This window comes from Zea mays, chromosome 4 (assembly GCF_902167145.1).
Source record: "Zea mays cultivar B73 chromosome 4, Zm-B73-REFERENCE-NAM-5.0, whole genome shotgun sequence".
Lineage (NCBI taxonomy): Eukaryota > Viridiplantae > Streptophyta > Magnoliopsida > Poales > Poaceae > Zea > Zea mays.
In genome coordinates this window covers 30,384,305-30,409,217 of record NC_050099.1, presented here as the reverse complement: position 1 = coordinate 30,409,217, position 24,913 = coordinate 30,384,305, and the positions used below count along the sequence as shown (strand labels likewise).

General features: G+C 41.2%; 1 protein-coding gene across 1 annotated transcript; it reads right to left on the bottom strand.

Moving 5' to 3' along the window:
* Positions 1-19,820: 19,820 nt before the first annotated feature.
* Positions 19,821-20,975, bottom strand: LOC103653012 (putative germin-like protein 12-4). The gene is made up of 2 exons (XM_008679989.2): positions 20,764-20,975; positions 19,821-20,591 (listed from the first exon to the last, which is right to left on the bottom strand). Exons 1-2 carry the CDS (start codon positions 20,879-20,881, stop codon positions 20,020-20,022), a joined length of 690 nt encoding a protein of 229 aa, XP_008678211.1. The 5' UTR covers positions 20,882-20,975; the 3' UTR covers positions 19,821-20,019.
* Between the last annotated feature and the right edge of the window lie 3,938 nt (positions 20,976-24,913).

Below are 24,913 nucleotides of genomic sequence, written 5' to 3'. Positions count from 1 at the left end.
TCTTTGGTTGAACATATCAGCCGACCTTTAGAAATAGTCTCTAGCAGCCCGAACCTGCTGATGACACAATACAGTTATCTTATTTCAGCGTTTAAACCATGCATACGTGTTGAAGATTTCTAGTAATCACATAGTAGGTGATCCGAATTTTAAATGTCTAGTAATCAGCCGACTTGAAGTAGTCTCCAGCATCTAGCTAGAACCTGTCCATGAAACAATACAGTTATATTAATTAAACGTTTAAACCTACCATGCTTTTCGTGTACTCTGTCCTTTCAATTTTTTTGAAGACCGTGTTGCTGTTGCTGGACTGTGATAGTTGCGTAAACAAGAAAAATGGTTTATTGAACGATCTAATCTTGTGCTCACCAACGTATATAGAAAGAGTCACCCCCTCCCCACCCACCCACCCCAAAAAAAGAAGTCAACAATGAGAAATTAAAGTGTACCACCGCCGTATATACTACCTCATATAGCGTCGTAACTATATCCAACAATCTCCGTATCGTCATCCCTGACCAATTGACGAGTCATATTAGATTATTTTTTCCAGTGTTTACTTGTTCATCATGTTTTGTTTTGCTTTTGCGAATTAGGGAATAAATACATCTTTCAGTCAACGGCGGACCTAAGTTTTTTATATAGGGTGCACTACACCAAAATAATCAATTTCCGAGAGGCCAATAACTTCCGACGGGTTTTTTTCAAAACCGTAGGAAATTAATAATTTCCGAGAGGCTACTGGGGCCTCTCGGAAGTTACGTTAACTTCCGGCGGCTGGCACAGCGCCTCTCGGAAGTTACGTTAACTTCCGACGGCTGGCACAACGCCTCTCGGAAGTTGCGTTAACTTCTGAGGGCCTCTCGGAAGTACGTTAACTTCCGACGGCATGCACAGTGCCGCTCGGAAGTTACGTACTGAGGCCGTTGACCGGTCGCTGTAGGGTTAACTTCCGACGGCCTGCACAGTGCCCTCTCGGAAGTTATGTTTTTAGGAAACGGCGCGCGCGCGCCCGTCTCTGTTCCGTCTTCCATTTTGCAGCTGCCGCCGCTACTCTGCTCGCCGCTCGCCGTTCCGCCGCTCGCTGCTCCACCGCTCGCCGTCGCGCGCGCCCCCGCCTGCTGCTCGCCAGTCCGCCACGCCGCTCGCCGGCTGCTCGCCCGCCCCACGCCCGCCCGTCCCGCTCGCCACCGCCGCCCCGGACTCCACCGCCGCCGCCGCCCCGGACTCCACCGCCACCCCGGCCCGTGCGCCCGCCTGCTGCTCGGTCGCCCCGCCACCGCCGTCTGCTCGGCCGCCCCGCCACCGCCGCCCGTCGCTTCACCGTTTCGTCGCTTCAGGTAATTACTTCCGAGTGTTTGTATTTATTTTTTTTATTAAATATACTAACTTCCGAGAGTCAACTAATTTTAAACAGTAGGAAATTATGTCAATTAGGCTAATCAACTTGAGAAGCTAACTGTTGCATATAATATAATTATGTTACCATGTTGTTTGTTACAGATTAGTAATATTTTCGCAAAATTGTCGTAATGTTGCGGAACTTATGTGTCATAAATCGTTGCTCTAGCGGTCTCTTATGGGTGAATCATATGTTCTACTGTTTTAGCATCAAATATGGTGGGTGAGGACCGTCGATGGATGTATGAAGGTTGACGTATGAATGATCCCTCAGCAGAGTGGATAAGAAAGACAGAGACTTTTATTGCTCGTGCTTTTACTTTGTCAAGAACTGGCACAGATGTGCGGTGTCCATGTAGTATGTGTCGTATTTATAGATGTCAAGACAAGAGAACTCTGTCAGGACACCTTTGCAAATATGGCTACATGCCTGACTATGAAGTCTGGGTGTATCACGGCGAGGAGTTTGCCCGTGAAAATGCATCGGAAGCCCACAACAATGACGACGTAGAATACGATAGAATGGATGAGATGCTTGAAGATTTAAGGGGGGATCCTGATTTAGTGTTTCCACCAAATCCTGAGGAGGCGCCTCCTCCAGAGGTTAAAAAGTTCTTCGACCTTCTTAAGGCTGCAGAAGAGTCGTTGCACGAACACACAACAGTTTCCATCCTTGCTTTCGTGACTCGACTTATGGCTATTAAGTCTAAGTTCATGTTCTCGAACAATTGTTACAATGAGCTCTTGAGCTTAATCAGCGATGTGTTTCCACCAAATCCCAAGATGCCGAAAGACGTGTATCAGTGCAGGAAACTGCTCTCTGGTCTAGGTATGGACTATCAGAAAATCGATGTCTGTCCAGATAATTGTATGCTGTTCTAGAAGGACCATGAGAATGATAGTAAGTGTCTAAAGTGTGGCAAGTCGAGATATGTAGAGGTTAAAAACGATGATGGTGAAATGGTCACATCAACTGTAGCCCAAAAGCAACTTCGTTATATGCCTCTTGTGCCTCGTGTTAAGCGTTTGTTTCTTTCGAGGAACACAGCTAGGCACATGAGATGGCATAAAGAACGTGAACGAGGGGACACTCATGTGATGACACACCCGTCTGACAGTGATGCATGGAAGGATCTAGATGACTTTGATCCAGAATTTGCTAGTGAAGCGAGAAATATTCGAATTGGGTTGGCGACAGATGGTTTCACACCTTTCAATACGAACGCAACATCATATTCTTGTTGGTCTGTATTTGTGATTCCATACAACCTTCCACCTCATCTGTGCATGAAATATGATTACATGTTTCTTTCCCTAATTATTCCTGGTCCAGACCATCCTGGGAAAGGGCTGAATGTGATGATGCAACCCTTGATCGATGATCTCAAAAAGTTATGGAAAGGAGTCGAAGCATACGATTGCTACAAAAACGAGATATTCACACTTCGAGTTGCGTATTTGTGGTCCGTTCATGATTTCATGGCATACAGTTTATTTGCTGGATGGAGCTGCCATGGAACTCTGACATGTCCAATATGTGGCAAGGATACAGATTGTTTCCGCCTTGAGTTTGGAGGGAAGATCTGTTACTTTGACTGCCACAGATGCTTCTTACCCCAAAAACACCCGTATAGGTTCGAGGTTAACACCTTTAAGAAGGGCACTATCGTGACAAAGGGACCGCCCAGGCGTCTTAGCAGAATAGAGATTGAGGCTATGCTTACTAATTTGAAAGAGAATGAAAGTGGTGATGGATACATAGGTTTTGGAACCGAGCATAACTGGACACATAAATGTGGTTTATGGGGTCTACCTTATGTTAAGGCATTGATTCTGATGCATAACATTGACGTCATGCATCAGGAATGTAATGTTGGTGAAAGCATTCTAAGTACTTGGATGAATCTAGGTGACAAAACAAAAGACAATATAAAGGCCATAAAGGACTTAGCAAAACATTGTAACCGACCAACCCAGGAACTCGACGAAAATGAAAAAAAGCCACATGCTCAATTTTGTCTAAAACCTAAACAGAAGAAAGAAGTAATGGAATGGTTGAAAAATTTGAAATTCGCAGATGGTTATGCGGCTGGGTTTAGGAGAGCTGTGAACTTAAAGACAAATAAAATAACTGGATTGAAGAGCCATGATTATCATATAATGATGGAAAGGCTCCTCCCTATAATGTTCTGTGGGTACTTGAAAGTCAGTATCTGGCAGTCTTTAGCTGAGTTAAGCTACTTTTATAGGCAACTTTGTGCTAAAGAAATAAACAAAGACGTGATGGAGAAGTTGGAGACAGAAATTCATGTCCTTATATGCAAGTTGGAAAAAATATTCCCCCCAGGATTCTTCAATCCAATGCAACATCTACTTGTCCACCTTCCATATGAAGCTAAGGTTGGTGGTCCTGTGCAATACAGGTGGATGTACCATATTGAAAGGGCATTAAAGAAGCTTAGTTCAATGGTTGGTAACAAAGGAAGAGTTGAAGGGTGTATAGCTGAAAAATTCAAATATAAAGAGGTAGCAGCCTTCACGAGTGTATACTTTGCAGACGAGCACAATATCAATGCCCCTACATTGAGGTATCATGATGACAAAGTAGGGACCCGCAGCAATCTCCAAATTTTTGAGATTGAGGGCAAGACTGTCGGGGCATCCACAGAATATCATCTTGAGCGCGAAGAAAAGTTGGACGCTTTGCTCTATATGTATGAAAATATGGATGAAATGACTCAATATTTCAAGTAAGATGACTCCATATTTCAATTTGTTTACTTGTAGTAATCGTGTTCCGCACCTCATTTGTTTACTTGTTGTAACAGAGAATTCCAATCGCATCTTAATGAGAAATTGTCCTCGAGGCAGTATGAAAACGCGCTTCGAGGAAGACATGGGAAGCCCAATTTCATTAATTGGTTTCGAAATTATGTAAATAACCTAACACTCTTGTTCTACTTTATATATTTTGTTTTAGAAATCTAATTTCACCATCTGATTGGCAGTGTGACAAAATTCCAAATTTAGACGAGGACTTGCTTCAGATGTCTTACGCAATCGTAAAAGTCAGAAGCTACGGTCGTTACGACATTAAGGGGTTTCGTTTTCGTTCGACCAAATTTGAATGTACTCGTCCATTTGCGGCGATAAAAAATACTGGAGTTGTATGCAGGGCAGTCGATGATCGTGGAAGAGAGATGAACTATTGTGGAGTTATTAATGACATACTCGAGTACGACTTCGCCGGGAGCAAAAATCTTAAGGTGGTGTTTTTCAAATGTGATTGGTTTGATCCCAATCAAGGGACTGTAGAAAACCAATTTGGCATGGTAGAAGTCAAACATGAGCTCAAAACAAGTGCATGTAGCAAATTTGTTCTTGCTCACCAAGTTGACCAGGTGTACTACATATCGTATCCATCTATAAAGCTGGAAGCCACATGGGTAGTGTACAAAGTGAATCCTCGTGAACAGTTACACACCAATCGTGAATGGTTCGAGGCGGAAGTTGAAGAAATTTACCAAGAAGATGAACTTCCGACCAATTTTAATATAGATACTGAGGTTTTGCCAGAATCATTAGTGGGAGATCCTAAAGATGTAGTAAGTCCCAAAAAATGGAAACGGAAGTCAAAGAAGAAAACATCGAATCGAAGAAAACAATTTGATCCTGATTTTGAATACGACTAAAAAGTAATTATATATTTATTGTTCATTTCAATACATTATGTTCATTTCAATACATTATGTTCATTTACATTATGCTCAATTACTAATTTGATTTTGTTTTAATAACAGGATGTCTAAAAAGGTCAAGCAGCTCACTAAGGGACTAGCGAGGAGAGCCTCCATTTTTGGGAGAAAGGAGGACTTAGTGTTCTAGGGCACTAGTTCAAGCTCGAGCATGCGTAGAGCTTTGTTGGAGCATGTTCCAGAGTTGCAGGGTCAGGCAGTCAGCGTACAGAGGATGAGGTAACCAATATATTTGTTTTGTAATGTAATATTTGTATGAGTTCGAATAACTAAATTATTAATTTTGATCTATAGGATGAGCCTGAAGATGAGGAAGAGACAGAGGAGTGGAGACAAGTGGAAGATGATGAGGATGTCCAGGGTAGGGAGGTGGAGACAGGGTGGGGTGAATGGCCCAATGATGGAGGGTCGGGAGTTGGGGGAGCTAGTGGGTCAAGGGAAGGGGAAGCTGGTGTTTCAAGAGGAGGTTCTGGAAGCGGGGGAGTTGGAGGGTCTTCACGGGTCCGGAAGCCGCGGAAGACTAGTTGGGTTCCCCCTCCTAAAGAACCAGTTAACAAGGTTGAGATAATCCCGAGTGGAGATGGGTAAGAGCATCTTTGCTTTGTTCTTATGTCTTACACATTGAGGATAAACAATTATTTTTTGAATTTGACAATTGTGCTTGTGTTGTTAGGGCTTGGCTGGATAGTAGTTTCACCGGCAAAGATCGTGTAAGGCAAGTAAATAAAGTGTTGGGCAATATCTGTCGTATGAGATGGCTTGGATTGGTGATTGAGGATGGTATTGAGGTCCCTGTCACAAGATGGGATCAATACGGCCTTGCGGTTAACGCGCAACATGGGAATGCGCAAGGTGCAGTTTGGCACGACTTCTGGGTATGTTTATCTATCTTCTTGCGAGTTATCAGCTCAATGATTGATTCATATTATGGATTCTTGACTATGTTTCTTTTTCAGAAATATTATAAGTTGCCTGATGGAGATACTCATACCGAGCATGCACACTCCGTGTTCCATAAGAACGTGACAGATGTTGTTGCGGATATGATGTACTATGTTCGAATCCAGGTGATTAATCAAGCTATGTTGAGTAGTGAAGGACGACGTGCAACCAGTAAGAGCGAGGCATCACAATATGGACTTTCTATGACTGAGCAAGATTTTCTTCACGTAATTGATGTTTTTGCTTATGTTGGAAAAAATTGATGTTTTTGCATATGATGTACTATGTTCCTTGTATATGTTACAGTTACTTATAAATGAATTGTGTTTCTGTAGCATTCGATTCCATGGATAGCCGCCAATGATGCTGCTTGGCGTGCCTTATGCCGTTATTGGGCTTCGGATAATTTCAAGGCAAAGTCTATACGACAAAGTTCCAATCATGGAACCGAGTCGTATCACAAGTATGGAGGTGATGATCACTTTCGTTTGGCAAAACGAATGGTAAGTACAGGAAACTAGCAGTGGTGTAGTTTTGTTGATTGTATATGACTTGATGTCATTTCTGATTATAATGTTTGTCAAATGTACGTACAGGAAGCTAGCAGTGGTGTAGTGCCTAGTGATGTTCAAATATACCTGAGGGGGCACAGAGGATCAGATCCTGCAAATCCAGATGTGTTGTGTAGCCAAAAGGCAACAGATCGTCTGGTGAGTGTTTTGAAATGCTTGGTAGATTTTGTTCATATGAATTTATGTATGTGCCCAGTGATGTAAGATTGCATTGTTCTTTTGTATGGAGGCTGCATATGCTGAGGCGATGTCTAGTCAACACGGATCGGACTATGACTGGAGGACCGCACCTATTGATCCTTAGGCTGTGTATGCAAGTGGTGGAAAACCCCATGGAAGGTGTGGACTCTACATACCTTATCTTGTTTCATCGGTTTAAGTACAATAGATTATTTTTGAATCTGTCGTGATGTTACTTGTTTGAAGGTACTTGATTTTCGATAACGTCATCGACTCGAGCCAGGTGACGGTTCAGAGGGGAGGTTCGTCGAGGTCTGCTGCTTGTAGCTCCCGTCGCTCTACTCAGGATACTGCAGAAGTTGAGCAACTACGAGAAGAGCTTAGGCAACATCAGGAGCGGCAAAGGGTTCAGGAGGAATACTTGAGGCAACATGCTGCTCAACAAGAATACTATGCTACTCAGTTTCAACAACAGCAAGCACTGATACAAGTAAGTTCAAAAAGATCATTCATTTTAAGTTATGTATTGATTTAAAACACTGACATTAATGTGTTCGGAAATTTGGTAGCAACTAGCACAAGCCCAAGGGATATAGTTTTCGATGGCCCCCCCACCTCCACCTTCCATACATTTTCCTTGGCCTTCACCTCCACCTCCACCTACCGAACATCAGGTATGCAAATTTATCATAATTTACTTGCTACATTACGATGTAACTCCGTGAATGTCATTTGTATAGGTATATGAGACTCCTCCAGCTACCTTGTCGGCACAGCAACAAGATGATGGGTTAGACTTTGTCAATACGCTCTTCGCGAGTGGAGGTAGCGAGCATCACTCTTCGCTATTTCCTAATGTTGATCGACAGTAGTGGGCTTCCATTCGATGTGTTTTGTGAGACTTCAAACTTGTGTCTTGTAAGACTTGTGAATTCTTATGTCGAGGTGGATTTGACTTGTGAGACTTGTGTCTTGTGAGACTTGTGAATTCTTATGTTGTTATTATGTAAGTGAGATGTTATATGTGATATGTTGTGTATTGTGGCTGTTATATATATTTGTTATGTATGTAATGTGTTGAATTACCAAAAACAAATTGTATATTTAGTGCTGGTCAATTTAACTTCCGAGAGGAATAGCAAACTCTCGGAAGTTAATGGTTAACTTCCGAGAGGCCGTCGGAAGTTATTCCTGGACGGCGTTAGCCCCGTGCTGGACGGCATCAGCACTTAACTTCCGAGAGGGAAGCGCCCTCTCGGAAGTTAATCATTAACTTCCGAGAGGCGGACGACCCTCTCGGAAGTTTCCTTAACTTCCGAGAGCCCGTCGGAAGTTACCCTAACTTCCGACCAATTTGTTCCGACGGGCTAACTTCCGACGGTTTCGGCTAACTTCCGACGGTTTGTATAACTTCCGAGAGTTTTGCACTAACTTCCTACGGTTTAGGCCCTAGGAAGTTAAGCATTTTGGTGTAGTGGTGTGCCACGATAAAACTTTTACATACAATTCTATATAATGTACTCCCTCCGTTCCAAAATAGTATTTATTTTAGCTCTTGGGTTTTATGTCTATATTAAAATGTATAGCGATGAATCTAGACACATATATAAAATACATAGAGCAAACATTATATGAATCTATTAATTACCTAAAACGAATTTTAATTTAGGACAGGGGAGTACATATAATTTTATATTAAATTCAATAACCAACTCGGTAAAGAGAAATGAAGTCATAGTAAATCAACCACTAACAAGACAACATTAATAATGACATCTAAGTTGCTGCATAAATTATCCATTGCCTATTTACAATTAAAGCTAACAGAGCAGCAACTACGATATATAGATGGCAATAGCTGTTGTAATATTAGAGAAATAAGTGACATGCTTCTTCCATCATATTTAAATATATTAAATATTCTAATTTCGAATAAAACAAACATATAACTCAGATAAGTGCCATACGTAATTATAGCAGCAATGAACAATAGCAATTTTAGGACATGTAAACATTTAAAATAGTTGCTCATGTCCATTTCAAAATTAAACATGACTTGCAGATGAAGAAGACAGATTTTGCACATAAACATTATTGTTTATCTTTTTACATTGCTCTCAAAATAGCGGGTTGCTGTAATAAACAGCCCTCCAACGCTAAATGGTGATCAGAGATTCTCGACTAACGTGTCAGTCCTATCTTACCAAATCAGGGTTTTAGATCAGATGTAATAAGCCTAATAATCAAGTATAAATATTAATAGTAAGGAGCTGTGTACTAAATAAAATAACAGAATTTAACACAGGTAAACAACCTTAACAAATAGAGATATAATTAGGCACAAAAAATATCAATGCTGAAAATAACAACACACTAAAACCCAGACTGTCACGTCGTCTCACTACACCGCTATCATCATCGAGCAATTAAATCCGCCCACAAATTGTGCAATCACACCCAAGTAAATGATACTAGCAGATTGCACAAAATTACTCAATAAATATAGAGAGGCAACAGGTAACTCACAGCATGTAGATTGTCTACGTGGGAAGTCCAGCGCAGCGAACACAAGGTTCTGTCCCAGAAAACCAATTCCACCGCCCACGTCCGGACCTGCACGACGGGAGGTTGACAGAGATACTAGAGCCGCTGCTGAGGCCGTGGGAGACGTCCACGACACTAGACCGAGAAGAAGAACACCGCGCAGCAGGGAGCCCAAGCACTAGGCCACGGTGGACAGAGATCAGAGAAGAACTGCAACACCACACAAATGCACGATTCCGGCAACAGAGCACAGATATGCCAAACTCGATGAGCGCAAAGGCAAATCTTCCCTCTTTCACTTGCTTACCCGTGAGACGCACACGAGAGCGAACCGGTAGAATTCGTCACAGGATTAGCAAGCTAGTAGAGAGGAGGAAGAACGGCAGAGCGAACTTAACCAAAGCCAGAGGAGCGCTCGCCCATCTTAAGGAGACGGCCGCCAGGCAGTTGTGCAGGGATCAGCATGGAGTTCGGCGGGCGTCGAATCACTAGAGCCAGAACCGCGCCGCGGCCAGAGCCTACGACTACTCTTCTCCTACGCACGGACTACCAGCCTCAGCTTCCATTTGCCCTAGGAATGAGCTACTTGGTGGGTTGCTCGGCCACCCGGCCTTGTAGCGGCCCACCCAGCCTTCCTTCTCTTTTTTTTCAAATAAAGTGAAAATCTTCAAAGTGGACAGCAATCCCCACCATTTTCACTCTTATTTTCTGATCAATGTCATTGAGCTCTCGTACTGTTTACATACTACTTTTCGGCAGAGGTACTTGTTAGGTTTGAACCAAAGCCTATCCCAATGTACTCCAACCCTGCACGAGTAAGCGGATGACTACGCCTTGATCCACAAACCCTAGTGTGAGAATCTTCGCACAAAAGGCACATAGTACTAGGTAGATTATCTACTTCTCTTATGGGGCAAGGCGTTACGGTCATGCCCTTTAATATCTATTCATGAGCTCACTAGAGAGAAAACCCCATTCTCTCCCCGACTGCGACCCCACAGTCAGCTCATATAGGTGAAATCATTAAGGAAATTCTGTAGGACAATTTCCCTGCTTATAGCATTGACTTCATTAAGAGCATATCGCTCAACCTGCCATACAGACAGAGCACAACAGCTCATGAGACTCTTCATCTTTTGTGCTCTTGGTTCCACAGTGCTTCGTTTCCTGGAGCCTGGATCTCGGGACCTCCGGTCACACAGGACAGTTATCCGCAGTTAAAACCGCTAACAGGGTACGAGTCTCATTCCCATGCACGCTGCTTGGATTGGCTTTTGAGCCACTCCTTTGGTGAAAGGAGCAGCAAGGTTCCTTTCAGACATGATGTAATCTACGGTTATTACACCCGTCTCTCTAGCATGCCGACATGAATCAGCTGACTTGAAGTAGTCTCCAGCATCTAGAACCTGCCCATAAAACAATACAGTTATCTTAATTGAACGTTTAAACCTACCATGCTTTTCGTGTACTCTGTCCTTTCAATTTTTTGAAGACCGTGTTGCTGTTGTTGGACTGTGATAGTTGCGTAAACAAGAAAAATGGTTTATTGAACGATCAAGGGCCTATTTGGTTAGTGGCTAACTGTGCCACACTTTACTTAAAATTAGTGGTCCGAATTCAAGAACTAACCTTAGGCAAAAAAGTTAGATAAAATATAGTAAGTTAGGCAGCGAACCAAACATGCCTCTAATCTTGTGCTCACCAACGTATATTGAAAGAGTCACCCCTCCCCCTACCCACCCCGAAAAAAGAAGTCAACAACGAGAAATTAAACTACACCACCGTTCTATATACTACCTCCGTTCTCAAATATTTGTTGCTTGCTAGTTTATTTTTAAACTAAACTGTGGCAATTAAAAAGTCCGCTGAGAGTAATATCTTTAATTACTTTTTGCACCTCATATAGCGTCGTAACTATATCCAACAATCTCCGTATCGTCATCCATGACCAATTGACGAGTCATATTAGATTATTTTTCCCAGTGTTTACTTGTTGACCATGTTTTTTTTGCTTTTGTGAATTGGGAAATAAATACATCTTTCAGTTCCACACCAAACCAACCGTAACAATTAACGATGGCAACGGAAAATTTCTTATTGGAGAATAGCTCTCCATTCCGTTTTCGTGACAATATTTTTCTCAATAGGGATCTCCACGAACGCTTATAAAGGACATTTTTTACCCATCCTCATTCCCCACAGGATAAATCCCTGACAGGGGTACTCGTCCCTGCTTAAATTATAATTAGGACATACGTCCTTTGTTATTAATGCAAAACACTTTTACTTAGACACATTATCCTATGTAAGAAATCGTTATGCATACATCAAAATAAACACATTTGTATAATGAGTGATCTATTACTATGGTAATTATTTATTTTTATCATTAACTGTTACATGAAATCATCGTCATGTGCAAGTTTAATGCCCCCATGGGAAACAGGGATGGGAAATAATTCACTGGCCATCCATGTCCCTTACTCGTCGGGGAGAATTATTCCCCGTTTACATCCCCATTGGGGAAAAACTTCTCATCCTCTAATGAAGGAATTCTCCTCGGAAATTCAGGGATCGACGCTCCATTGCCATTTCTAGTAACAACACACCTCGGTGTTTGTAAATTAAAGACCATTTTTCTAGTAGTGATGATATGACATATATAAAAATATTAAGTTGCTTATGCATAATTTTTATTATCTTTTCACCATCTTCCTTTACACCCTCGGCAAACCTAGATTGTCCATAAATAGCACATAGTCAGTCGTCATAAAACCGTTCAAATAGAAATGATTCTAAAACAACATATCTCACATGTGAGGCACATATGAAGTATGCCGATCGAAACGATTGACATACAATTTATGAACCTATTAATATTTTATATGCTCTTAAAAATGAAATTATTTGATAATACCGTATTATATTTAAACACAAAAAATTGCTAGTAGCTAAATGTAAAATCTAATTATAAAAAACTAACCAACAAATATTATATTGTAACTAGGTTGACCAAACTAATATTAAATTAACCATGCAATGATCAATACTCACTGCTCGGGATAGGGAAGTCGGTGTTGGCGCAAACGGGTGCGAGGTGTCATAGAGCAACGACACGAGCAGGGGGAGCTGGATGTGTGAGAGAGTAGAGTCGTGAGAAAGGAAGAACGAAATGCCGCTATGAAGTAGCTAGAAATCACTTAGTTTTCATCGGACTCTATTAGACAGCCGGTGAAAAATTATTAATTTCTATCGACATGCGTCTCATATCTGAATTTCCTTCGTCTATAGTTAGCTATAGTAACAACTGAACGTGGCCATCTAAACAATATAAAGGCCACTGCCGGAATTCGGCTCTTTGCCGAGTGCCAAGAAAAAACCCTCGGTAAAAGAAAACATTCGGCAAAGAAGTTCTTTGCCGAGTGTTTTATTTTTGACACTCAACAAAGAGTTTCTTTGCCGAGTGTTTTTTTAACACTCGGCGAAGAGCTTCTTTGCCAAGTGTTTTTTTTCAACACTAGGCAAAGACAATTTAAAAATCACATTTTAAAACAGTAAATTAATTCAAATGAAAAAGTTTTCAACTACAAATTTGTATAACTCATCATGATGTACAATTTATATTTTGAACATTTCTTCATATAACAAAATAAAAGTAAATTTGTTCTAGAAAAAGAATATGGGCCTAGCAACAATCTAAATTTTTAATATGACAATTGAAAGAAGCTATCAAGTGCTTGATCTATTAAAATGTGTACGACAAAAGTTGGTTTGGTGTGGAGTTGATAGACAAGACGAACAAGCATTGCTGACTATTTCTATATTTTTGTGAGTTGACTCTTTCTATGTACATTTTTAGATAATGGGAATTGAAAGTTCCCGGCCTTTGTCTCAAAGAGACTATAGCCGAATTATTACAGACTCAGATAGGAATATCACTATCTGAGAACTCGGAGAAAAGCAAAACATAGTGCGGCGAAACGAGACTAAAGACAAAGTCTACATGCAGATCCCCATCCATGATGTCTAAAAATCTGCATCACCAACTCCTCCAATCTACGACATGCCTTGATTATTAGTTCTTGATCATCCTGTCTAAGTTGTAGTTAAGTCTAGAAGCGGAGCCAATGCATAGCCCGAAAAACCACCTGCAAAGAAGATTTTATTGGAGCATTATCAAACACTGCATCATTCCTGCTCAACCAGATTGCCCAACATATAGCCGAAGCTACTAAAATAAAGTGACTTCTCATTATCCTCCCCTTGCCAAAAAACCACGATCTGTAATAGTCCATTTTTTCCAAAACACCTCTTGGGATCTCAAAAAAACACGTCAGAAACATCGCAAGGCTTGTAAGGGTAGAGTTAATAAGAACTAGTCTTCCACCCACAGACATGTATTTCCCTTTCCAGCTGGATAATTTCTTTTCGAATTTGTTCTCAATTATCTTCCAATCTACCATACTTAGTTTCTATAATGCATTGATAAACCTAAGTATCTAAACGGGTAATCCCCTTTTCTGCAACCAAAGAGCTATGCGTATTGATGTTCTTGAGTTTTTGCTTCTCCAAAGCAATAAACCTCACTTTTGTGGAAATTAGTTTTGAGCCCTGATAACTACTCAAAAGCACGTAAAAGCATTTTCATATTCACTGCTTTCTCGAAATCGTGAACCATAAATAAAATGGTGTCATCCACATATTGGAGAATCGACAAGACACCATCCACTAATTGTGGCACCAAGCCGGATAATTGACCCACTTGTTTCACTCTATTGGTTAATATAGCCAACATGTCAACTACAATATTAAACAAGAGAGGAGATAAGGGATCACCTTGTCGCAGCCCCTTTTTCATTTGAAAAAACTGTCCCAACTGATCATTTGTTTTGATTGCCACATGACCACCCCTAATGAAAGCATTAATCCAAGAGCACCATTTATCTGAGAAACCTTTCATCCGCAAAGTTTATTGAACAAAACTCCACCTCACTTTATCATAAGCCTTCTCAAAGTCTATCTTGAGAATTACCCCATTTTACTTCTTTCGATGCAGTTCATGAATAGTCTCATGTAAGACTACCACTCCCTCCATGATGTTCCTAGCCGGAAGAAAAGCAGTATGTGTAGCAAAAGCATAATTAGGTTGTCCAATGAAATATTTTTCTTGTTTACGCAACTATCACAATCCAACGACATCAACGTTGTGTGCTAGAAGCAAAGAGACTGTAACACCCAGGCTTTAAGGAACAAAGCCGGGTGCATCTGATACATGCGCCAAGAAGACAACATATATAATAACAGAGTGTATAGAGATAAATGTCACAATAACATCAGAGTATTTATTACATATCGGAAGTCTTATTACAAAATAAAAGATAAATATAAAACGAACTAAGGATCATCCTTGGAGCGAAAAGTCAGCCGGGAAACGCCACCTAGATCAGATCAAACTCCTCGTTGTGTGGCTCCTCTTGAACCACCTGTTCTTCTCCTGTGGGGGGGTGTGAGACAGCAAGGGTGAGCTCACACATGATCATAGCTCAACAAGTTGTGGGGAAACCAGTGGGCATTAACTCACCAAAGGTGGGAGTTCATGTGATGTGTAAGGCTGATCAACAATTGGGTTAAAGCTGAGCATTGCTTTTAATTAGTTGGTCAAAATTTTATTAGCAGTTACTAGATGTAAGTAAATACCAAACCTTAATAAAAAGTAATAGAACAAAATTAATAAATAATCACATGCAATGCAAATGACAAATTGAATTTAAGTTTCATAAATTAATCATGCGAGAGTCCTGAGCTGCTCATGACCGTGAGCTCGGCTAGTATACCAGTTTTACACTCCGCAGAGGTTGTACCCTGTACCCACAAGTCATGTTACCCATCTGCCAAGGGATCGTGACTCCCATACACCTCTACCAAGGAAGCGAGGCAGGGCAACACTACGAGACCTTTACAAAGTTCCACTAGCTTCCGAAAACCCGGTACAGTTTATGGGAAGAGCACTTGCAAGAATCCCCCGTCTGACCGCCATCGCAGCAAAATCAACCCGAGAACCTCCTTGCATGTAACTCCCCTACTGCCCTTGCCCTTTTCGGATAAGGTAGTCTTCCACTAGCTTTCCTAATTAGTCAGCCAAGGGCGTCCCATTCCACCCTTGTGGTGGCATGTGTTTCTCAAGTTAAGCTCCATGTTCCAATTAACATTAATGATCTTGACATGAACATAAATATAATAACAAAATAATTGGAACATGGATATAATGAAATATTAACCCAAAACCATGTGAGGCAACAGCATAACTACCCAAATGATTCAGGGGTAAACAAGGTAAAATGGATAAACCGACTAGTGACCTATTGGGTGCCATCAAAATTAAACCTATGCATGGATAAGTGATATTAAAGAATATTATTGGGTAAAAAGTGGTCAAGGGCACAACTTGCCTTCAATGAGCTCCTGCTCAGCAACTTCTATCTGCTGGGCACCAGGATCCTTAGTCACAGGCTCTTCTACTCGCCACAATACAAACAAGCACAGTATATAGAGAAAATTAACATCACACCAAACATGTAAAAAATACATAATAATAATCTACACATTAAAATAAAATCCTAAGAATAGGAATAATAAATTTTGGAGTTATAGATTTTAAGTTATGAATTTCCAAATGTTTTATATGCTTAAAATAGGATTAAGTGAGAAATAAATTTTCTTACTGTTTTCATATCAAAACAGCGCCACCTAGATCAGATCAAACTCCTCGTTGTGTGGCTCCTCTTGAACCACCTGTTCTTCTCCTGTGGGGGGTGTGAGACAGCAAGGGTGAGCTCACACATGATCATAGCTCAACAAGTTATGGGAAACCAGTGGGCATGAACTCACCAAAGGTGGGAGTTCATGTGATGTGTAAGGCTGTTCAACAATTGGGTTAAAGCTGAGCATTTCTTTTAATTAGTTGGTCAAAATTTTATTAGCAGTTACTAGATGTAAGTAAATACCAAACCTTAATAAAAGTAATAGAACAAAATTAATAAATAATCCCATGCAATGCAAATGACAAATTGAATTTAAGTTTCATAAATTAATCATGCGAGAGTCCTCAGCTGCTCATGACCGTGAGCTCGGCTAGTATACCAGTTTTACACTCTGCAGAGGTTGTACCCTGTACCCACAAGTCATGTTACCCATCTGCCAAGGGATCGCGACTCCCATACACCTCTACTAAGGAAGCGAGGCAGGGCAACACTACGAGGCCTTTACAAAGTTCCACTAGCTTCCGAAAACCCGCTATAGTTTATGGGAAGAGCACTTGCAAGAATCCCCCGTCTGACCGCCATCGCAGCAAAATCAACCCGAGAACCTCCTTGCATGTAACTCCCCTACTGCCCTTGCCCTTTTCGGGTAAGGTAGTCTTCCACTAGCTTTCCTAATTAGTCAGCCAAGGGCGTCCCATTCCACCCTTGTGGTGGCACGTGTTTCTCAAGTTAAGCTCCATATTCCAATTAACATTAATGATCTTGACATGAACATAAATAAAATAACAAAATAATTGGAACATGGATATAATGAAATATTAACCCAAAACCATGTGAGGCAATAGCATAACTACCCAAATGATTCAGGGGTAAACAAGGTAAAATGGATAAACAGACTAGGGTGACCTATTGGGTCCCATCAAAATTAAACCTATGCATGAATAAGTGATATTAAAAAATATTATTGGGTAAAAAGTGGTCAAGGGCACAACTTGCCTTCAATGAGCTCCTGCTCAGCAACTTCTATCTGCTGAGCACCAGGATCCTTAGTCACAGGCTCTTCTACTCGCCACAATACAAACAAGCACAGTATATAGAGAAAATTAACATCACACCAAACATGTAAAAAATACATAATAATAATCTACACATTAAAATAAAATCCTAGGAATAGGAATAATAAATTTTGGAGTTATAGATTTTAAGTTATGAATTTCCAAATGTTTTATATGCTTAAAATAGGATTAAGTGAGAAATAAATTTTCTTACTGTTTTCATGTCAAAACAGAGACTCTAAGTGATAGAGAAGAATATTACAAAATTTTAGAAACTGAAATGGAGTAATTAGGACTAAAAATGAATTTTCTATAAATTTTACAAGTTCTAGCACTTATTTATATATTAAAAATCTATTTTCTATTTAATTTCCTGGATTTCTTACTCTCATGGGCTAGGCGCAGAAAACTAGAGGAACTCAGGGGTCTCAAGGTAAAAATCTCTAAGACACAGAGCGCCCCACAAATGGACGTCGGGTTGAATCTAAAATAGCATAGGGTCTCTTTTGCAGTTTTACTGGGTTGAAGGGGTATCCTTCGTTCAGAGCCGTCCGATCGACAACCGAGGGTTCTGATTATATCAAGCCCACACCCGAATCGGTATGCGATGCTATGCGTTGGATTGGGAATCAACGATGTTGATTTAATTAAATGAAACGATGTATTTCCCCCTCTGATCCTGGGCATATGTTGACAGATCAACGACTAGGGTTTTACAATGCCCAGATCCGATCCCTACCCTCGGATCACTAATCGAATGTCTCAGGCGAACGCGTCCGAATTGATAACTGGTTTCCAATCTGAGTCGCACATCTAACAGGTAACGGTGGCTACAACGTCTCCTACCCCCAGACCACGGCCGGAGGGAAGACCAGGGCCCCCACGGCGGAGCGCCATCGTCGGAATCCCCCATTACCTGATCCCGCGCCTAAAGCTTCGATCTAAACCGGAATACACGTAGCGAAGACAAAGCTTGGCAAGTAGAGTAGTTACCCGACGGCGATTGATGGTGCAGAGGCAGTTGTCCACGCGACGCGGCGGAAGAAGAACACAGGCGAGCGATTCTAAGCGCACCGACGGTACCCCAGTCACCGCAACACCACACATGTATTCCTCGCAAAAACACGAAGCCCCGGACCCGAATTCCGCAGACGGTGTGTTCGCGGTGCGAGGATTCCCGGTGGCGGCCCGAGGACGGCGGCAAAGTGATTCTCTCTCTCCCTCATTGAGCTCAATGGTTGGGGCGCGACGAGTTGGCAAAGGTGGGGAACCGCATCCGAAGCCGGTCCTTATAGCTCGGGTGCTCCAGTCCAACAACCCCCCAGAAAACGGTGGAGTGGCGCGATTGCCGCCGGTCAGCGCGACAATGGCGGAACGAAGAAGATCCATCGTGTTCTCTGACAGGTGGGGCAGGTGACCGTGGCGTCCGCGGGTTCGTGCGTGGGTGGCTGCCCAGATGGCCCCATGTGTCGGCACGAGCCAACGCTGCTGTATCGCGCGGTGTGTGGCTGGCCAGATGGCCCCACGTGTCAGCACGCCTCCACGAAGTGATGGGCCGCGCGAAGTAACAGTGAACGGGCCGAAATACGGCCTCGCGGCCGAGTTAGGTGTCTTTATTCTTTTCTTTTTATTTTCCTTTTTCGATTCATTTTCTTTTCATTCTTATTTTTGAATCTAAATTTGAATTTCAAATTTGTGGTGAACTTGTACTCAAATTTCTGAGTATATGATTTGAATAATTATTGTGGAATAAATTTATCTATTTATAAATTTATTTTTGTATTGTATAGTATTTTCTCTTTCCTTCTCTATTTCAAACCCTAATTCTCAATTTAGGATTCAAACTTCATCTCAAGTCATTGTTTTATTTCTACTAGCATTATTATTTTAATTATTTTAATGCACAAGCAAACAAAACTCCAAAGAATGGATAAGTTATTTGAGTGTCTTTTGTTAACCATTTATTCTGGTTAAGTGGGGGTGTCCACATGAAATGATAAATAGAGATGACACACATATATGAAGCAATGAGATTTCTCTTTTTAGGTTTTTCTTACAAAGTGGGTAGTACAGAGACCAATTAAGCATAACGTTGAATTTATATTACTGGTATGCCATGTATAAAAATATCAAATCACTATATAATTATATAAGAGTTTTTTATAGAAGTGTTGACGGTGGAAAATGAAAGCCCACTGCCACTAGAAATGAAATTTGAAATTCTGAATTTTCAACTCTTCGAAGACAAAACATATATTTAGGTCTCTAAATGGTCTTAAATAAAAAGTTGTTACCTATAAAGTTTTAGATATTGTTGGGCTTTACAAATTTGATATAAAGCTTGTCACTTAATGACTATATTTGAAAATCTATGAATTTTTTTGGTCCTCAACCATGCTAGCTAGCACCTTTTGAGTAGAAATCTTCTATTTTTCAGGAACGGTTGGCATAAGAATCCACCCATGAAATTTGATCTTTAAGGACAGTTCTTTATGATAATCATTCATGATAATAGTGAAATTTTAGGAGTGGTGTAATTATGTCAATCGTTCTAGAGATGGCTTAATATATGAACCATCTCAATAAAATGGGAAACGAGAGAGTGCCATATACATTACATGCACTTTCGATTAAGGAGATGGTGGTAGAACCACAGTTGGGACACAATTACAATTATAGTACATAAATACAATCCATTTATTTTATTATCAGCTGAAAGTCTAGAAAAAATAAATACATAGAGTAGTATGTAAAATGTAAATAAATCATTATATTCCCATACAATGAACTGTAACTTGATTTATTTTTTTCAATAGTGGTTGTTCTCCCAAAACTGAGCTTGAAGCCAATCAATTGTACCCTTTTGCACCTGAAAGGCCTTAGCTAGGACATCATCCGAGATAGGTGGCTTTGATCCAAAGACTGCATTGGCAATAGTAATAGCTCCAGGGTTCTGGCTACTTAGAGCAGCGAGCGCGACTGCTGGCTTGTCATGGGCCGGGTTGAACTGGAAGTGGATTAGTCCTTGGGGGAATACAAACACATCGCCCTTGTTGAGAACCTTGGCAAATAGCTTGTTGCTTCTGTCAGCTTGGTTGGAGGTGACAAATCCGACGTAGAGTGTCCCCTCAAGCACGGTGAGGATCTCTGTGGCACGTGGGTGTGTGTGTGGAGGATTCTGTCCTAAGGGCTCATAGTCAATGCGAGCCAACGAGATGCCCAACGTGTTGAGTCCAGGTAGCTGCAAGACATTGATCAAAGTAACGTTGGATCCCACCTTGCTCTTGGTGGTGTCCCTTGGCTGGTCAAGTTTTGCAGCCTTGAAGAAGTCGTCAGCGTTCACAGCCATGGGATCCTTGCAAACAAATCCATTCACCTTCACTGTATGCATAGACGAAGGCAAGCAATTAGATGGAGAATAGGCCATTGGGCCATGCATACCTAGAAATGCTTATTGTACGTAGATGTGATATTTGAACAAATTAAATGAACCTTATTTGATCAGGTATTTATTATAAGAACACATGATAAGTCAAGACGAGAGCACGCATACCCGGAGAGTCTTTGTCGGCAACACAGAAGTCTTGGAGCGGGCTAGGATCAGAAGCAATGGCATGAGAAGTGACCAATGCTAGAAAAGCAACAAGAAGGAAGTAGGTCGAGGCAGCCATTTGGTTTTGCACTCGCGTTTGTGTTTGTGCTCTCTGAATATTCAGCTACGTAGCTTCTTATTAGCTTGTTGTGTTTGTGTCTATGGTTGTTGATGCTTTGGGCATGGGGACGGTGAGGTTTATATAGCCTGCCCGAGCGCATGTTGCGACGTGTACGTATCAGTAGCTGAATAAGTCTTTGGTTGAACCTATCAGCCGACCTGGAGAAATAGTCTCTAGCTACGATGCCTTATTTCAGCGGTTTAAACCTACGATGCCTTTTGTGTGTTCTTTCTTTTCTTTTTGTATATTTGAGTGGCTAGGTTCCAGCGAACTGCGATTTCTTAGTGATCCAAATTTTAAATTGTTAATAAACTGCGAAATAATGGAGGATTCGTCGATGGATACATATAAAAAAACGGACGATTGGACATCCATTTCTACCCCCATCTCGTAGATGAGAAGACAAATTATTTGTTGCTGTTGCTGGACTGTGATAATGGTTCATGGAACGATCTATTCTTGTACTCACACCAACGTGTAATATTTTCTACAGTTTGGTCAACGAAATGTAATATAAATGGTAATGACAATTATTCTTGCTCAGTTATCCACGGTAATAAATTTAAATAGGTCGGTATCACATTCTAGTGTAGTATTAGATTACGGTTGGAATTAAACAAAAATGATTTAACATTATCAATTACATATCACGTTACAAATATGCGAAACAAACGACACCACCTCATATAGTCGTAACTATATCCAACAATCTTCGTTTCGTCATCCGTCATCCGTGATCACTTGACGAGTCAAATATAACATATGAATGTTTGCAATGTTTACTAGCGTGTTCACCGTTTTTTTTGCTTTTCTAAATTGTGGAATATATACATCTTTCGGTTTCACACCAAACCAATTGTAACAACCACTACCGGAACAATGTTCTTTGCGGAGTGCATGCGGCACTTATCAAAACCTCAACAACAGCTGGCAAATGCTTTACCGAGTGTAACACTCGGCAAACAGGTCTCGGTAAACAGTTTATTGGCTACGGCCTCTTTGCCGAGTACTTTATGTCGGGCAATCGGCAAAAAAACAACACAAACATATCTTTCGGTTTCACAAGTTCGTTTGGTGTGGAGCTGACAGATATATATTCCACAAGGCGAACAAGCATTGCTGACTATTTCTATAATTTTTGTGAGTTGACTCTTTCTACGTACGTATGGTAGCATAAAACTTATATAGGTTGTGCAATGAACCAACACAAACACTGTTATTTGTCATTAAAAAAACAAATCAAGGAGCACGTTGAAAGAGACCAGCTGAGGAGACCAACTAAGAAGCAAAGAGACCAACTATTCGTGTGCTCACTAATAACCAATGTATATAGAAAGAGTCAACTCCCCCCCCCCCCAAAAAAAAGAAGACGAAGAGAAGTCAACAAAGAGAAAGTGCACCACCATACCGTCGTATAATCTCTACTACTTATTAAGGCTGCAAGGGGTAGGCTGCCTCCCGACCGTTCTACCGTTACGCAAATTAGCAGTCCGTTGTACCGTTATGCAATCTAAGCCGTCCGATTTGCCCACCATCCGAATGATCCCGCGCGCCCTGATCACGCCGTCCCGGCCCCAAAAACAACGGGACCCGATCCCCCGCCCCGGCCCCGAAAACAACGGGACTCGATCCCCAGCCCCAGCCCCAAAAACAATAGGACCCGATCCCCTGCCCCGATCACCCAGCAACCCTGGCCCCATCCCATCGCCTCCGCTGACGGCGCCCTAGCCTCGATTTTGTCGTCGCCAACGGCGCACTGGACCAGGTGTCATTGCGGCCCGCCCCAAACGTTGCCCCCCACCCTGAGGCTCAACGGAACAGATGATCGGATGCCACGGCTGCGACCCACCAAAACGCTCAAACAAACTCCATGCATGTCGCACATGGTCGCCAATGACCCTCCGTGCATGTCGCGCTAGAGCCACCCCGTCCACCGTGCTCACCGACCTATAATAATGTTCGTAGGTCAACCCCTCCGGCACCAAGCTCATGTTGCACACCCTCGCCGGGCTCTGACGCACCTTCCCCATCGTTGCCTTTTAGCTTAAACAGGTGGCCGAGAGGGACCACAAGGAGGCGTAGGAGGCCACCTTGTCACTTCTAAATAAGTGACATCACTTCATATGTTATTAATGTAAAACATTGTTACTTCTACACATTGTCAGATGTAAGAAATCATAATGTGTACATAAAAAACACATTTGTACAATGAGTGATCTTTTGATAAGGTAATTATTTATTTTTATCATTAACTAGTACATGAAAACGTCGTCACGTGTAAGTTCAAATGTTGTCACTAAGATAAATTATAATATTTGTTTTTATCAGTTTAATATCTAATATGTGGACCATATGCTCACTTTGATATTAAATTTATTTTTATAGTTATCAAATATGATTGTGTGTTGTCGCAACGACGAACATTGTACTAGTTTCTTTAAAATTATTTGTACAGACGAGTAACTGAGAACCGCCAGTGGAAATCGATTTCCACTATCGGTCGGGCTAGTAAAACCGCCAGTGAAAATCGATTTTCACTGGCAGTCAAGGTAATAAAACCGCTAGTGAGAATATTTTCCAGTAAACATAAAATATCCTCTACCACTCCACCTATGACGTGCCTTGTGTCTATATTGCAGTTTTGTTGCTCACATATTAGAACATTCCGAGTATAAATTGACTATTTGAGGCTGTAAACGAATTCAATTGAAAACATTGTCAACTGCATAATTTTATAACTTTTGAAGTTCTACAATTTTATGTTGATATTTTTCCATCCAAGGTCGTTTGCAAAAAATTGCATTTTGAATTTGACAAATTCGAATGCAATTTTTGAGAGCTGAGATGATTTCAATTTAAAAAGTTGTCAACTACAAGGTTTCATAACTTTTCAAGATCTATAACTTTTATATTGGTGGTTTATCATCCAAGGTCGTTTGAAAAACTCAAGAAAAAAAGGATAAAAATGATTTCTAGTGGCAGTCTCTTAAGAAAACCGCCACTAGAAATCATAGATTTCCACATTTGGTTTTCTTAACGAATCGCATGTAGAAATATGATTTCTAGTAGCGGTTTTTTAAGGAACCGTCACTAGAAATAGCACTGACGGATGATAACCGAATCGGTCTGTAAAAATTAAATCCCACCGCAGGTTTTGAGCTCTTTTCTACTAGTGGATAAGACTTATCTCTTGCTTGCATGTGTAACCAATCACGTCTTCCTCAATGTTGTCGTCGTATATTAACCCTCAATTTTCCATCTCTTTCTCTGTCTCCACCACCCTTATCCAAATTCTTTCACACCACCATAGAAGACATCAAGTAGAGATCATCTTTTTGGAGTCCGACTCACTAGTCGTCACCGTCGCATCCCGCACGCGGTGCCGTCTTTATCTTCCTCCATCGACAAGTGTCTCGAACCACTGCCGCGACTCTCTACCACCACACGCATCTGTAGGTAACGAGACAAGAACAACGGAGGGAGAGCAGGAGGAGACGCCACCACCGAATTTGTGTGGCTTGTTCCTCTTGTGGAATATAATATGTGTCGGTTCCACCAAACCAACATGTGTCGTACACGTTTTACTAGCTAGATCAAGCAAGCACTTGACTTCTTCTTAGTACGGCGGGCACCAACTCCTTGACCTCCAGCATGACAGGGTCCTAATTCCCACCTCAGGTCCTAATTCCCCCCTAATAGTCGGACCCCCTGTGATCAATTACCATATATCACTGTAGTAGAACTGTTCAATTTAATCTAATCTCTATTGTACTTGTCAACATCGAGACAAATAAAATTATGTATCTAGAAATGCAGAAAAAGTTATATAATAAAACTGTAAACAATTGTAAAAAATTGTTCAAGAGGGAGATACTATGCTCAACTATTATATAACAAAACACTCCGTTAGTCTATAGACACAAACATTGTAACCTCTCTCTCTCTCGATCCCACATGTAACCTATAGATACTCATTCTTTGATATAAAAA